Source organism: Drosophila navojoa, chromosome 3 (genome assembly GCF_054131105.1).
Source record: "Drosophila navojoa isolate 15081-1374.11 chromosome 3, UAZ_NAV_1.0, whole genome shotgun sequence".
Classification (NCBI taxonomy): domain Eukaryota; kingdom Metazoa; phylum Arthropoda; class Insecta; order Diptera; family Drosophilidae; genus Drosophila; species Drosophila navojoa.
The window spans coordinates 96,594-110,593 of record NC_142891.1 but is presented as its reverse complement, the minus strand read 5'-3'; the positions used below and the strand labels follow the sequence as shown (position 1 = coordinate 110,593).

General features: G+C 42.8%; 1 protein-coding gene across 19 annotated transcripts in view; it reads right to left on the bottom strand.

Annotated features, from left to right (window-relative positions):
* Positions 1-261: 261 nt before the first annotated feature.
* Positions 262-14,000, bottom strand: part of Cda5 (Chitin deacetylase-like 5) — a 33,372-nt gene continuing 19,633 nt past the window's right edge. For 5 of the 19 annotated variants that reach the window (XM_089257936.1, XM_089257937.1, XM_089257939.1 and 2 more), the window contains 12 exons: positions 13,785-13,984; positions 10,938-13,520; positions 9,895-10,099; positions 9,760-9,806; positions 8,906-9,415; positions 5,303-8,239; positions 3,752-3,835; positions 3,497-3,690; positions 3,138-3,366; positions 1,984-2,421; positions 1,731-1,929; positions 262-1,663 (listed from right to left, as the gene is read on the bottom strand). In XM_089257936.1, the coding sequence (XP_089114062.1) occupies positions 1,496-1,663; positions 1,731-1,929; positions 1,984-2,421; positions 3,138-3,366; positions 3,497-3,690; positions 3,752-3,835; positions 5,303-8,239; positions 8,906-9,415; positions 9,760-9,806; positions 9,895-10,099; positions 10,938-13,520; positions 13,785-13,984 (7,794 nt within the window). In that variant the 3' untranslated portion in view covers positions 262-1,495. Of the gene's footprint in view, positions 1,664-1,730; positions 1,930-1,983; positions 2,422-2,710; positions 2,937-3,137; positions 3,367-3,496; positions 3,691-3,751; positions 3,836-5,302; positions 8,240-8,905; positions 9,416-9,759; positions 9,807-9,894; positions 10,397-10,937; positions 13,521-13,784; positions 13,985-14,000 lie in introns of those variants that run through there. The other 14 variants (XM_089257942.1, XM_089257941.1, XM_089257943.1 and 11 more) reach the window with 14 other exon arrangements.

Genomic DNA, 14,000 nt, shown 5'->3' with positions numbered 1-14,000 from the left:
CACGTTAAGGAGTTGCAAGTAACTTCATAGGCAAGCTCCAATGTATTTTGTTTTTAAAAAAATTTCGCTTTTGAAAGCCAATGCAAAGTAAAATTGGAGCGGCTTTATAAAACTAATGACTAATGTTAGATTGAGTTTTGGTCAAATCAGGGTTATACAAAATTATGATTATAACGTTGATAAATATTTACTTCTGGATATTTTTTGTATGTAGTACACTCCACATATCTGGGATTAGACTTAATTAAAAATACATTTAAATATGACTTAAAATGTTTGTTTTATTTTACACGTTGTACAATTATTAGCACAAAATACATAATTCACTCGTTGGCAAAATACAAATTTTTAAGCTGTGTTCAGCTGATTGCAAATTGAATATACATATGCATGGGAATGGAAACACATACATACAATAAACTTAACTCAATAGTAAAATAACTTAATTATTCTTCTCATGAGTTTGTAGCATTACAAATCCATCTAATACTTTCACATGAGTAATATTGGAGTTTACTTCATATTATTTAGTTCATTCCTTTGCCTGGACGAACGAGCTCTAGTCTACTTACTATCATTGTCTGATTTCTCTTCTGCCGTTTCGTTTCAAAATGTAACTCCATGGTAATCTTAATTATTTGAACTAGTGCTAGAATGATGTAAATCATGAAATGAATTCTGATACATATTCATATATATATACGTATATCGGGTTGTGCATACCATGTTCTTTGAGAGAGACATGACAGCATCATCTTTATTGTATTTCGAATACGAATGGTGTCCAATAATAATAGTAAGGATATACATACATATGTATATAGAATGATAAATACACCCAAGAGTATTAGGCTAAAATCCCCTTCACCGGAATCCAGTTATAATGTAGTTATATACAAGGTTGGAGTAAAAATAATGCTAAGATATAAATGTAGACAATATTTGATACGAATTTTGTGCCAGGGTTCAGATTAACAGAGGGACACATCATGATAGTCGACAACAAATTTATCACAAATTAGAAGAAGCCACAAAGAAGAGTATTGTTCATCAGCTTAGCAATGGCCACGCGCGTTCCACTGCCGCAATTTGGGGGACAATCTATAATTACGTTAGTAACTTTTACTTACTCTAATATTGCATTTTGAAAGTACTTATACGAATTTCCACGGAAGTAGCAAACTATAGGAATATACAGTACACATACATAAGTCTATCGTTAGGGAATAAATAATTTTAAGTAACATGTCCAAAAATATTAAATACATTTATCGACGCCCTTCAACAAATTAGCTATAGTATAAATATAATAAGATGAAGAACATTTTAACGAGTGAATACCGTATTTTGGGCTATTACCTATGTCGTCCGACAATTAGCTTTAGTGCATATCAATCATTTCTCTGTGCATTGACATCACATCTACTTATACCATAAATGTGGCTTTTACTATGATGTTATTTCGATACATTGAACTCCCGAGAGCGTCTCGGTCTTACGCCGAAGGCTCCTCGACTTCATTGTCGATGCGTGATGAGCGTATGCCAGACTTTCCAGTCCATGGATAGATGTCGGGGCAAGGCTGACAAGTCTTCATGTAGCGAACGCCTGATTTGTGCCATAGATTGCAGACCTTCGGATTGTTGCAACGCTTGGGTCGGTCCTGGATTGGCATTAAGTAAATTTTAGTTCGATTGACTGCAGTTTTCTATATAAGGACTTGAACGTACCGAATAGTCGCACTGGAATGGCTGGAAGGAATTTATTCGTGATGTTGGCGTCGGATCGCGCACCCACTGCAGTGCTTGCCAATTGGTAACGATCCACACATCCGGCATGGCATTTATGGCATCAAGGAACTTAATAAAGCCTTCCTTGTGGTGCGGCTGGGTGAACCAAGCGGCATGGTAGAACAGTCCAAACGGTGCTCTGTGGCGAAAAAGTGACTTAATCCTCGGGACCATGCAACAAAGTTTTGTCTACCTATTGGTGGTGTAATGACGCTCGAAGTTCTTCATTATCATTTTGGTAACTCCATCCGCATCACTTGGATTCGAGCAGGCATCGCCCATAGAACAACGTCCGCCATTCAAGTCCTGCCACATTACCATGGGCACTTGCCAAACACCAGGATAGCTGCGCGTCGGGCACGGCGGAATCATGCAATCGTGGAAGATCTTGTAGTCCAGGGTGTACGGCCACGAGGGCGGTCGGTTCTCATAGACCGGCATCGAAGAGTCGTAGGTGAAGTTCGAATCGTACAGCATCTTGTACATCTTATTGCCGCCAACTGAGAGGAAAGGGGCTCGCATGCCGCGCACATCGGACAGCTTCACCCCGCCATAAGCGGCGAGTATCTCCCGCTGGCCAGCTATCTCCCGGGTCCATTTCTTTTGTGAGAACTGCTCGCCAAAGCTGTGACTGTGGAGCAACAAACAAATGAAAATTTTAACCTCTGGCACCTTTCTGTTTGCCCGCACATATGTACATATGTATGTTTCGTGTTGACTTATTAAAGCACCACGCCCGCTTGTATATAATGTGTTCGTGAATATGGGATAGAGGAATTTGGTGTGTACATGTATTCTTATCTTGGTGTCGTTGTTGTTGTTGTTGTTGCTGTGGTTGCTCTTGTTGCTTGTGTGGCCGTGTGTGTATGTCTCAAACATACAGGTAGATATAGGGGGGAGAGGGATGGTCGGCTACTTACGAAACTGTGTGCGATGCCATTTCGTGTCCATCGGCGTAAAGATTCTGCACTTGACTGTAATCAGTCCATTCGTGAGAGACGTAGAAAGTGGCTGTTATTGGGCAGCCATTAGGGTTGACGCGTCCCTTCTCAAAAAGATCCATGTACAATTGCTTATTCAAATCATTTACCGAATCGTCAAAGGTCAAGAGTACGATTTGGGGAATGCTTTCAGCGGGCAGTTCGCCTGGCAGTCAGGACGACAACAGTATTGATGAAATGGTGGGTGATGAAATGTAGAGAAAACATAATAGGATCATGAAGTGAATATAAACAAAGCATACACATAGAGGCACATAGAAGGGACTGAAGACAATGAATGCCGCATGTAATTGATGTTGCCATAATCAAGATGACCCAACAGAGTCGAAAATCGATCGCAACTTACGACACCGTGTGCGAAGCCATTTCATGTCCATCCGAGTACATGTCCTGGACCATGGCATAGTCTGTCCACTCATGCGATATGTAGAAAGTGGCGCGCCAAGGACATCCATTGGGATTCTTTCTCGTCTCGTTGTTCAGTAACTCGTTATACAGATCGATATTAATCGTGTTGATCGCATCATCGAAGGTAATCAACACTATTTGCGGGGTCACCGATACATTTAAGCCTCCTATGTTTTGTGAGGCATTGAATTTAGTCTTAAATTGTCTTACAGCAGCATTAGTCGAGAGTCCGAAACTAATTTGCACAGCACTGCCGGAAGGGTCAAGAACGTCGATAACTAACACGCGAATACTCACCGGGTATATCCTTGCCCCCGCAGTAGCAATCGGGCAAAAGGCAGACATCCTTACGGCACTTGGCTGCCGTCTTATCGGGCGTCGGCTGTGGGTATATGGGATCCGGTCGGCTTGGCGGATATTTATAAATGTCCACAAATTCTTGAGCCTTCGATACAATTGTGCCTGCTGGCTTAAGTGTGGGACGTGTTCGCCTGATGATTGCATTGCATTCATATTACACTATTGTCTATCCATATCATGGGAGTTACTTACGGTGGATGTGTTCCTCTGTTCGGAGTGGCAACCTCACGATCCTGATTTGTGTATATAGTACTGCCGCGGTTTCTATTGTTGTTTCTAAATTTGATTGTTTTGAAATAAATAACATTCATATATTTCATTTTCATTGAAATTAGTTAACAATTTAAACAGTGCGAAATGCCAACCAATTGTTTTATGGTCTATAGCTACACAAATAACAATACAAGGCAAATATTATTCAGTTAATTTATGTTAATTGATTAAATTGATCACCTTGCCACAACCAGATATAAATTATAATGAATATTAATATGTATATTTTTGTAGGCATGTATATACATATAAATGTATGTGTGTGTATGTATGTATGTATGTACACGTAAATAAAATTCATATCAGCAGCCAATTGGATCATATAGTATAATAATAAGTAGAACCAAAAATTGAATAGTATACTTATGTGTCTGTGTGGCGGGATTGGGCTGTAAACCTAGGCTGAGAACAATGGATGGATAGAATAAATAAATACAGTTGATATTTATTTGCTTTGTAGATCGCTGTAAAATATTACTTCAATCACACTAACAGCATCAAAACAGCACGAGTGTGGGTCGGAACAGCTCAACTTGATTGGCGCGAAACACATTCGAGAGTTAGTGCAAATTTACATAAGACCTGTTCACATTTCCCAGCTCTTCTTAATGCTGACTGTAAACAGTGATACTAAATGAAAGCTCAGTAAAATGTGCAAGTGCAGTTCTATGTCTGATGTTCACAATATTTTCAATCGGAAGAGACCAGATATTCATATAATTTCGATCCACATACTTACATAGAGTGGAGGGCTAGATAAATTAAAAATTCAAACTTTGACTTTTGAGTTTTGACATCATAATTTGTACATACATACATAGTTGTGGTATGCATTGATTATATTCATCTACATAAAATTAAGAGTAAAAGTGTTTGCCACTAAAATCATAACAAAATCAATATATAATAAAGAAAACAAAAGAAAAGAAATGTTCAAATAATTATAGAGACAAATATATGAAAAGTTATACGGGCCACCACCCAACGGTTACGATTTGATTTGATTACGTACTTATGCTCACCGTTCTGTATTCTGTACATTGTTGCAACATTTTACAGAGCAGCTTATATTTAGTATCTACTTATGCATCTTTGCACTAAAAGTCTACGAATAATGTAAAGAGGCGAAGAGCTATGCAGTTGTAAGAGTGATCTGGGCATTATAGTGGTCGAGAAAAGTTTTAACAGTTTGCCTATTGGTTGTTTTTCTATTGACTAAGAATTAAAGCCGTACTAGAAAGCCAACAAACAACCAGAGTTCTACGAAAGTGGGTGAATGTGGGTAATGAGGAAAGAGGATTACGTAAAAGTAAAGTTCAGTTGGGTTGGTTTTAGAGGAGACTATATCTGTGTTGAAAACAAAATTACGGTGAATTTGTATTTAAAGAGAGGAGAGTGATAATGCACAGGTACAGGTACAGGTACGGGTACAGCTACTAAGGAGCGTTTATTAGAATTCACTATTTATACCTTGAAGGAATTTCGTTGCACTTGAGGTTCAGTGTGCTATCGGAGCACTTCACCGAAGCAGTAGCGCCAGCGGCATTGGCATTGTTGTTGTTGTATTGGTGTTGTTGTTGGTTGTTGTTGTTGTTGTTACTGTTGGGTGCAAGGCCGTTATGGAATTTATTAGCTCTACCCCCTGGCATTTGATGGGTGGACGGGGTAGAGACCGGGCTAGACGATTGGGCGGCAGCAGCGGCAATAGACGACTTTAAAGCATTATTAACCCTCGAGACTCGTGTTGTTGGCGGTGAACTTAATGATAGAGAAGGGGTGGCAGTCGTGGTTGAAATGTCAGGTGTGGTGCTAACAACGGGAGTGCTACTAGTTATTGCTGGTATTGCTTCAGCATCTAATTTTCTAAGATTAGGGGGTGAGGGGAACAGTCTGGGCTGGTTGCCTATCGGCTTAGGCCCAATATATGGGGCTCGTGTGGTTGGCAGTGGTGCAGAAATAGTAGTAGTAGTAGTAGTAGTAGTAGATCTTATCGTAGTTGTAGCATTCCGGCTCGCTGACTGAACTGGTCTTATTTCGTTAACAGAAGCTTTGATCTCTGCTTCCGCATTTTCATCTACGAATTGTGGCGACCCGCTCTCATCACTATCGCTGATAGAAAGGAAATGCTGTAGTTGCTCCAATACATTTGTACTTCGGAACTTAGGTTGGCCACTGCTATTCTTAATATAGCCAGCATTCTGCAGACTCTCGGCTAGTGTGCGCTCTGCCGTTTGCTGCCGATATTTGTTCGAGTACAAGTACTTGACTGGTGGGTGGTCAGATATAACAACAACATCTTCAATGGAGCTAGGAGATATCTCCGTGCTGACGGTCTGCTCTATGCTGTTATCCTGCTTAACATCGAGTGGCTGGCGGGCAATCAAAGCTTCGGCACGTGGGTTATCTGCCGTTGCGGCTTCATTCTCACTTGGATAATGGTTGTGTGTAGTTGCTGCCTCGCTCGTTGGCAATATCTGGGATGATTGGGTATTCTGATACCTGTTAACATTTTCCTTGGCCTGTTGAGCAGCCTTGAATGATTCGTATTTTTCCCTCGACTTGGCTGTTGGCTCAAATACCGTTTGTCGATTGTTGGCGACTCGTCCGCGAAGCGTCTTCCTTCTTGAATGTGTTATAGATGAGGAGCTTCTTGGCTCATAACTGTGGGGTATTTTGAATTTAGGCGCATACGTGGTTGGCTCGTCTACACTATCCACATTATAGTTAACAGTAGCCGCAGTGTATCGAGACCGGCCCCGTGGACGCACGGGCACTTCAGACACTTGAATTGGAGGCGAAGTCGCTACAGAGGATATTGTTGGCTCTACAATAGTGGTACTCAATGCTGCCTCTGTAGGTGCTTTATTTGGGGCTGTCGTTGTCGTCGCTTTTGTGGTGGGGACTCTATTGAAAACAGGTCGTTGCGGACTGAAGGTACTTAAAATAGCATCACTTATGCTAAAGTTGCGGATATTGCCGTTTGCCATAGTATCAAGGACGAATTGGGTGGCGTTGTTTTGGAGCGGGCTGGCAGTAACATAACTCCTTACAGGCTTTGGTGTTGTTTGGAGGAACGGGACGGAGGCCGCGTTGGCATTCGCGTAGCGCGTTCTAGTAGTTGTTCTGAGACTATTGTGGGGCAGCCGTTCGTCCTGGAGCAAGCTCTCAAGGCTTTTGTACGGGGAGACAAATCGCATGGCAGGGTTACTTGTCACGCGAATAAGATTGTCTTTGAACAGATTCGCACGAGCCGTAAAGCTCTGCCCAGCGCTCGATCGTTCGGTACTAGTAACTGAGCTACTAACGGCCTTTGTTGGAGCAGGTGAAGTTAATTTTATTGTGCTGCTCGGCAAATCCGAGACTTTTATTGTACGGAGTGTGGTCAGTCTGCTAGGTGCTTGCTTAATAGTTGGACGACCGTTGCGCCAGATACGTAACGGAGCATATGTTGTCGGAACAATATCGTCGTACTCCACACTCATGTGATTAGCTGATGTCAGTGGCAAACGGGTTGTAGATGTTGCAGCAGTAGTAGTAGTAGTAGGAGTAGTAGTAGTTGTTGTATTGTTTTTGACACGTTGACCACTATCGGGGCGCTCGAACAATGGCTCGGACACGTTATCCTCATTGAATGGTTCTTTTGCCGTCAAAGTAAACCCATGTGATCCGCTTTCAAGGCTGTACTCGTACGCCTTGCTGGGTCGCGTTGCATTTGTGATCTCGGACAGTTCGGATGACGCTTCCCCTGGTGCACTCTGGCTAGTCGCTCTAAAGCTCTGAGGCTTCACATCAGATAACACATAGCTCTGTATGCGTTTGCTTTGATTTTGTTCTGTGGATAATGCCTTGTCTCTTTTAAAGTCGTTGTAGATGTTATCCCTTATGTAGGCGGCCTTTGATGCCTTCTCTGTGGGCGTACGAACCAAGTTGCTGGCACCATAGGCTGCGGCATTTATGAAATCCAGAAACTTGGGAGAAGTGCTTGTCTCATAAGCATGACCGCTAGGTATCTCTGCTGTGTGGACTTGCACATTTTTGCTCTCGTCGTAAATTGTCTCAACATACTTTTGAGTACTACTATTTGCACTGTCATTTGCCAACGCCCACGAATCACTGATTGAAGGTGCGACTGTAGCCTGGACTTGGGACGGAATTTTGTTCTCATTGACACTTTGGCTTTGAGTGCCAGCCACAGCACTGATCAAGGACTTGGCCAGAAACTGTAGCTTTGACTTAAGAAAGGGATTGGAAGTGTATGTGGGGAGGGCTGAAGGTGTTTGCTTCACTGTGGTGGTCGAGAAAGCTGTTGTTGTTGTACTGGGTAGTTGTGTTGTACGTGGTGTTGTGGTTGTCTTTAATTTGATTATAACATTTTGCTTAAAGTTTTTATTTGCATGCGCTTTTGAGCTGTTGAAGAGATGTGTATTTATAATAAACAATCACATTAGTGTTAGTATAACATCCAGTTCGGTTTGTTGTGTATATGTAAGGGTGTGTGTGTATAATATAACAAACATCATATCTTAATCCTTTGGCTCTGATTGATTATTCGACTAGTAATATGCATCTTAGGTTCGGTGAATCACAATTGAGATCTTATCACTAAGCACATGCCATGCGAACTTCATAACATCTCTCATAGTTGAGATACATGAATACATATATGTATATTTATGTCTGTGTGTAGATATCATGCAATGAGTTTGAGCTTTCGTATCTTAAATAGTTTTCGCTATGCTAATAGAGAACACAAAAGAAATTAGTGGTAAAATAAGTGTGGTTACAACCAGCCTGAATAGAGAAAAGGAGGAAAACTTTTCTGAATTGCGCGCATACACGTTGATTGTGTGGGCAGCTCAGCGAAGCTAAATCAGTTCGATTTGATGGTCAATGTGTTCTAATTTAGGTGGTTGTAGCTTAAAAAACTGATGATTTGCTTAAATTCGATTACTTTGAAGCCAATTAGCCGACGGCAGGCCAATTAATGGCTATCATAGAGAACTAGGAGGCTCAGGTAGGTCTACGTAAGTGTATATAAGTACAGCACTTGACTTATCGGGGGATTGAAAGTACCTTGAAGGTTGCAATGTAGTTGTAGTTGTAGTTGTTGCTGGTGTTGTTGCTGTTGTTCTTGGTGTAGTTGCAGGGGGCTTTGTGACTGGTTGTGTGGTAGTTGTGGTTATCTTGTTTGTATTCCTGCTTGTGACTGTGGATGACTTTAAGATCGGAAGGCGTGTGGGTGTCATTGTCGTGTACTTCTTGATCTGATCTGTTTTAAAAGCCGATGTAGATTGACCGACATCGTTTGCAATCAAATAGTAATCGTCTGGTTTAATTGATTTGGGAGCCTGAGTGCTCGGTCTAGTCTTCGATGGTGAAACTCGCTCGCTCTGATAATAGTCCGCGGGTAAGTTTTGGACGTACTCTGAAGAGCTAGAATAGCTGTAATTAGGCTCTTCATAGCTCATGTGGGGCGTAGTAAACGTGTCGTAGTAGTTGCGCACATCAGGTCTTTGAGCCGGATTTTTGGTTGTCGAGACAGTGGCCCTTGCCTCCAGAGTTTGTATGGTCACCTCTTCGGCCCTGGTAGAGAGATTTGTTGTAGGTGGGATGCCGTGGTTTTCGAGATGAAATTGTATGTAAATTTTGGTGAATTTTGTGTAACGTATAGCTGATGTGGAGTGTTTTATGGTGTGTATGGAGTGTACTTTTGTCATTTGTACTTTACTTGGACATGCTAGCTGACTTTAATCAACAGTATTTTCAAGTCTGTGAAGCTTCATTCTTTTAATATACTAACTAGTTGGGACACATACTTATATACTTGTGAGTTAGAATTTTCCGCGAGCTCGTTAGCTTGTGAGACATGAATGCTACAAAATTTCAGTTCGAATGCAGACGAGTGCAAACGGCCAGAGACTACTTACCGTTGTGGAGGAGGCGTGGGTTGGTCATACACATTATCCTGTTCGATCTGTAAAACGTTTCGTTACGACAGTATAATTGAATGATCCACTCTTGCACTCATATATTCTTATGTGAGTGCGAGCCCCATTGCCTACCTGTGCATTAAGGTCTTCTTCGTAGTCCGTGCTATAGCTCAATGTTGGCTGACTGTTGTAGCTCTGCCTTTGTGGCGGTGTTGGAGTAGTTAATATCTCCAAGGGTCTGTAAGTTGATTGCTGCGGCTGGCGCACTGGTGGCTGATACGGCTGGGGCTTTTGCTGATGCTGCTGCTGATCCTGCTGCTGTTGATACTCAATATCCCTATATAAATCAATATCGTCGTCGTAAACAGAATAGTATGATGAATCATAGGGGTTTGGTAAGGCAGGCGCCTGCTCTTGTTGTTGTTGTTGCTGTTGCGGTTGTTGGAATGGTGACGGTTGTTGTTGTTGCGCCTGCTGTGGTGTTTGGTAGCCACCCCCATGATTGAATATGGATGTATTGTAGTAGTTACGATTGGATGCAAACTGTGTCGGTGAAGCTTGTGAGCTTGGTTGGACAAAAATGTTATCGGAAGTTTGCGCCGTCAGCGACGATGACGGCGAAGATGAATCAACTCTTTATGCACAAATGTGGCACAAGTTATTTACATTGACGAGTATGTTTTAATTAATTTAAATTATTGATGTCATTATATAATACAAATGTGTATATATATATATATGTGTGTGTGTGTAAGGCAATGTCATTTTTCATATTTTACAGGGGGAGAGAAATGTAAAACGAAAACAAAAAGTAATTAAAACGTATAATTAGAATACTTCTGTACCTATATTATGAGATCATTTAGTAGTAGTAGTAGTAGTAGTCGAGGTAATGAGTTATAGCAGATGAGTTAGCGGTTGAAATTTTGGTTAGAGGAGCCCAGTCCCTGCACAATAAGTTTAGTCAACTGTACAGATTTGGTAAGTTCCATCCGTTTAGATTTCTTAGTAATGGGTATAAGGTCTGAACGTAAACGTATAAACAGTAGCGCCTGTGGGCAGTGGCATTAATGTTTTTGTTGTTTATATGTACATTTCACTGCCGTATTTATGTGTATTTGTGTAGCGGCACCAAACAATTGAACAGCACAGTGGTCGTCGACTTTTATAACTACCTTTGTCTTTCCGTGTTTGAAGTGACATGTACCGAGTTCAAGTTCTGGCCACCTAAGCCATTATTGCTAGTACCGGTTGGCTTGGTGTAGGCGGTCCCTCGGCTGGTTTCATTTTGCGTGCGCTCTAATCCGTCCGGATTACTCTGAACTTGGGACTGCCATTTCTGTTGTCCACGCGTGCGTTGTGGTCGCACAGTGTACCGGATTTTCGCCTGAGGTGTAGGCGTCGTAGTGCTAGTAGTTGTTGTAGTTATGCGAACTTGGGCAGTGGTATGAGTGCTAGGCGCGGCCGTTGCCTGCAACTGTGGCAGCCGCTGCTTCAATTCCTGAAATATGTCACTTGGGAAACTGATGAACGCTGGAACTCCATTGCCTGCATTGGGCTGATTGAGTTGTGTGAAATTTGGAAAGGGTCGGCGCGTTGTTGTGGCTTCCATAAATCCGGTTTGCGGATTGTTTCGTATTTTACTGGCTGTCGTCGAAAGTGGACCCTCCGTTGTGACTTGTGGACGTGGTGGTGCCATTGTCTCCGACATGGGCATGTAGGGAGGCATGCGAGATGGTGGGAGCATGTCTTCATCAACTCCGTCATCGTAGTCGTCGTCATAGTATTCGACTGTTTTTTCAGTGGTGGTGGAAACTCTGCCAGGACTTATCCTAGGACGCGTTGGACTGGTAGTCGTTGACTGATTTGAATTAGACACTTGTTTGTTTATCTGGGTTTGAATACTCTTCACAAAAGACTCGTAGCCCCTTAGAATAGGTGTGGTCGAAGCTTGGGTGGTTGTGCTAATTGGAAGCCTCGTAGGTATTGGCTTTGATTTCAAGAGAGGTCTGGACGTTACAGGAGTGGATGGCGTTGAGCTAATGACAGGTCGGCGAAGAACCAATGCATTCCGAACATTTCCATTTCCATCATTGCTTACCTGCTTAAAATACTTTATTAGTGGGTTGACAGCCGGATTAAAACTGGCTAGATCACTGGCTTTCAAGTTTGCCATGAATTCATTTATATTGAATTGAAAGTTGGTCTTCTGTGGCTTGGCAGTTGTTGAAGGCTTAGGTGGTTCCGGCTTGGGGGGCACCGTTGAGCTGACCGATTTGGTAAAAGTCTGATACGATTCTGGCAGGGTAGAATTCGAAGCGTAGCTGATGCCCACTGGCAAATGCGACAAATCTCGGAATGGTACTTCCTGCACACCGTTCGGGTTTTTGTAAGCCAAATTAGGAGCCGAAACAATGTTAAAGTTTGGAGTCACGTGCACTGGTGTGACTGGTGGACGAACTTTGATGGCGGCGTGCTCTATTTGATTAGGCTTGGCATTATTGTAAACTCCCTTCATTTTCTGATTTGCAACAATATTATATTGGAAGTAATTGCTCTCTGTCGTGCTTTGGGTGTCTGGACTTTGAGCAATGCTGAACTGAGACACCAGTTTGCCGGAATAGTTTGATATGCTCGGCGTATACTCTGGTTTATTATTATAAAAGCCACCCATGGTGCTGTATTGAGCGTAATGGTTGCTGGGCGTAACTTGTTGACTCGGCCTTGTCGTAGAATAGTACTCGTATGAAGGCCGTTGGGTTGTGGAATGCACAGTGGGACTTATCGGTTGATTATCCAAATGGAAGTAGGCAAAGTTTTCGGCTTGGATCTGTTTCCTGCGCTCCTTAAGCTGCTTCAGTTGCTCTATAAGATAGGGAAGCAGATCGCCTTGTTCCGGATAACCTGCTGGTGGCCTTGAGCTTGTTGATCCGGCCGCACCATAGTAACTACCTGCAATTGGTCGAAAGTCGTCCTCCAACGGAGGTGGCGGTAGAGACAAATTATAACCGGTGTAAACCACTGAGGGTTTTTTCCCATATGTCGAAACAGGCTCTGGCTGCTGTTGCGGATGTTGAGGCAGCAGATGTTGCTGAGTCTGCTGAGGATGCTGAGCGTGCTGAAGGTAAGCCTTAAATCCAGAGTTAAGTTGATTGTAGTTCTGACTGGCAGGAGTGTGTTGGCTGGGAGGAGTCAGATAAGGATTATAACTGCCGAAGCTGTATCCATTCTTCCCAGCCCCATTGTAAGGCTGGTGAACTGGACTGTCTATAGAACGATAGTTATGCGCTGGCCATTTGGCAGGCGCATGTGGAAAAGGACGAAGCTGACGTGCGCGTCGCTTGGACTCGGCTGTTGCCGTATCATCGCTATTTTCGATTGAGTCACTGTTGTCTAAATCCGCCAGCAAAAAGTCTAATTCGGTTTGACTAATTTTTGATGAGTACTTTTGCAGCTGGACGACAGCAGGCGCTGCATCGTCGAACTGTTCTTGAGAGTTATTCGAGTTATTAGAACTATTGGAGCTATTAGAGCTGTTTGTCTTTTCGCCACTGCCCAGTTGCCCACTGCTGGCACTGTCTGGCTCCATGACTTCGCTTGAGGTGTTCGAATCATTGGGCGCTTCAGTAGGGCCAGCCACTTCTGCTGGCGTGGTCGACATTAACCCACTAACATCGCGTCGTCTGCGTCCTCTGTCTACATCGAGTCGGTTATGTGACAGTTCGTGTTCAATTGTCACGTCGTCGTTTAAGCTTTCGCTGTTTGCGTACAGAGTTTAGCCGAAAAGCATTTGAGTCGATTGGTGAGTCAATTGAAGTAAAATATAGAGATAGTGCAGTATGCATTGTATGAGAAAAGAGAGTAGTAAAATGGGTGGAGAATAAATTTCAGATCAGTTATGAATTTGTTGAGACTAAAGCAGAAAGTAAATTACCATCAATAGAAAAATAAATTGAATTTTGAAAGCGACGGCAGATGAAGCACTACAATGGATGGGGAGGCAAATCCGGCGCAGAACTTACCTGTAAGCGGTCCCGAACGTGTAGGATCCGATCTTTCCGTGGTTGGGTATTGCATTTATGCTGGCTTGGTGCAGAATGCCATCGCGGTCCCGCTGCACTTGGCTAACAGTACTCGGCTGGCCACGGTAAACACGTTGCTGACGCTCGCTATCCTCCTCTTCGGGCAGAGTTTCGTGCGCCTCGGCATATAGCTTCGTGTACTAAATATGAATTTAA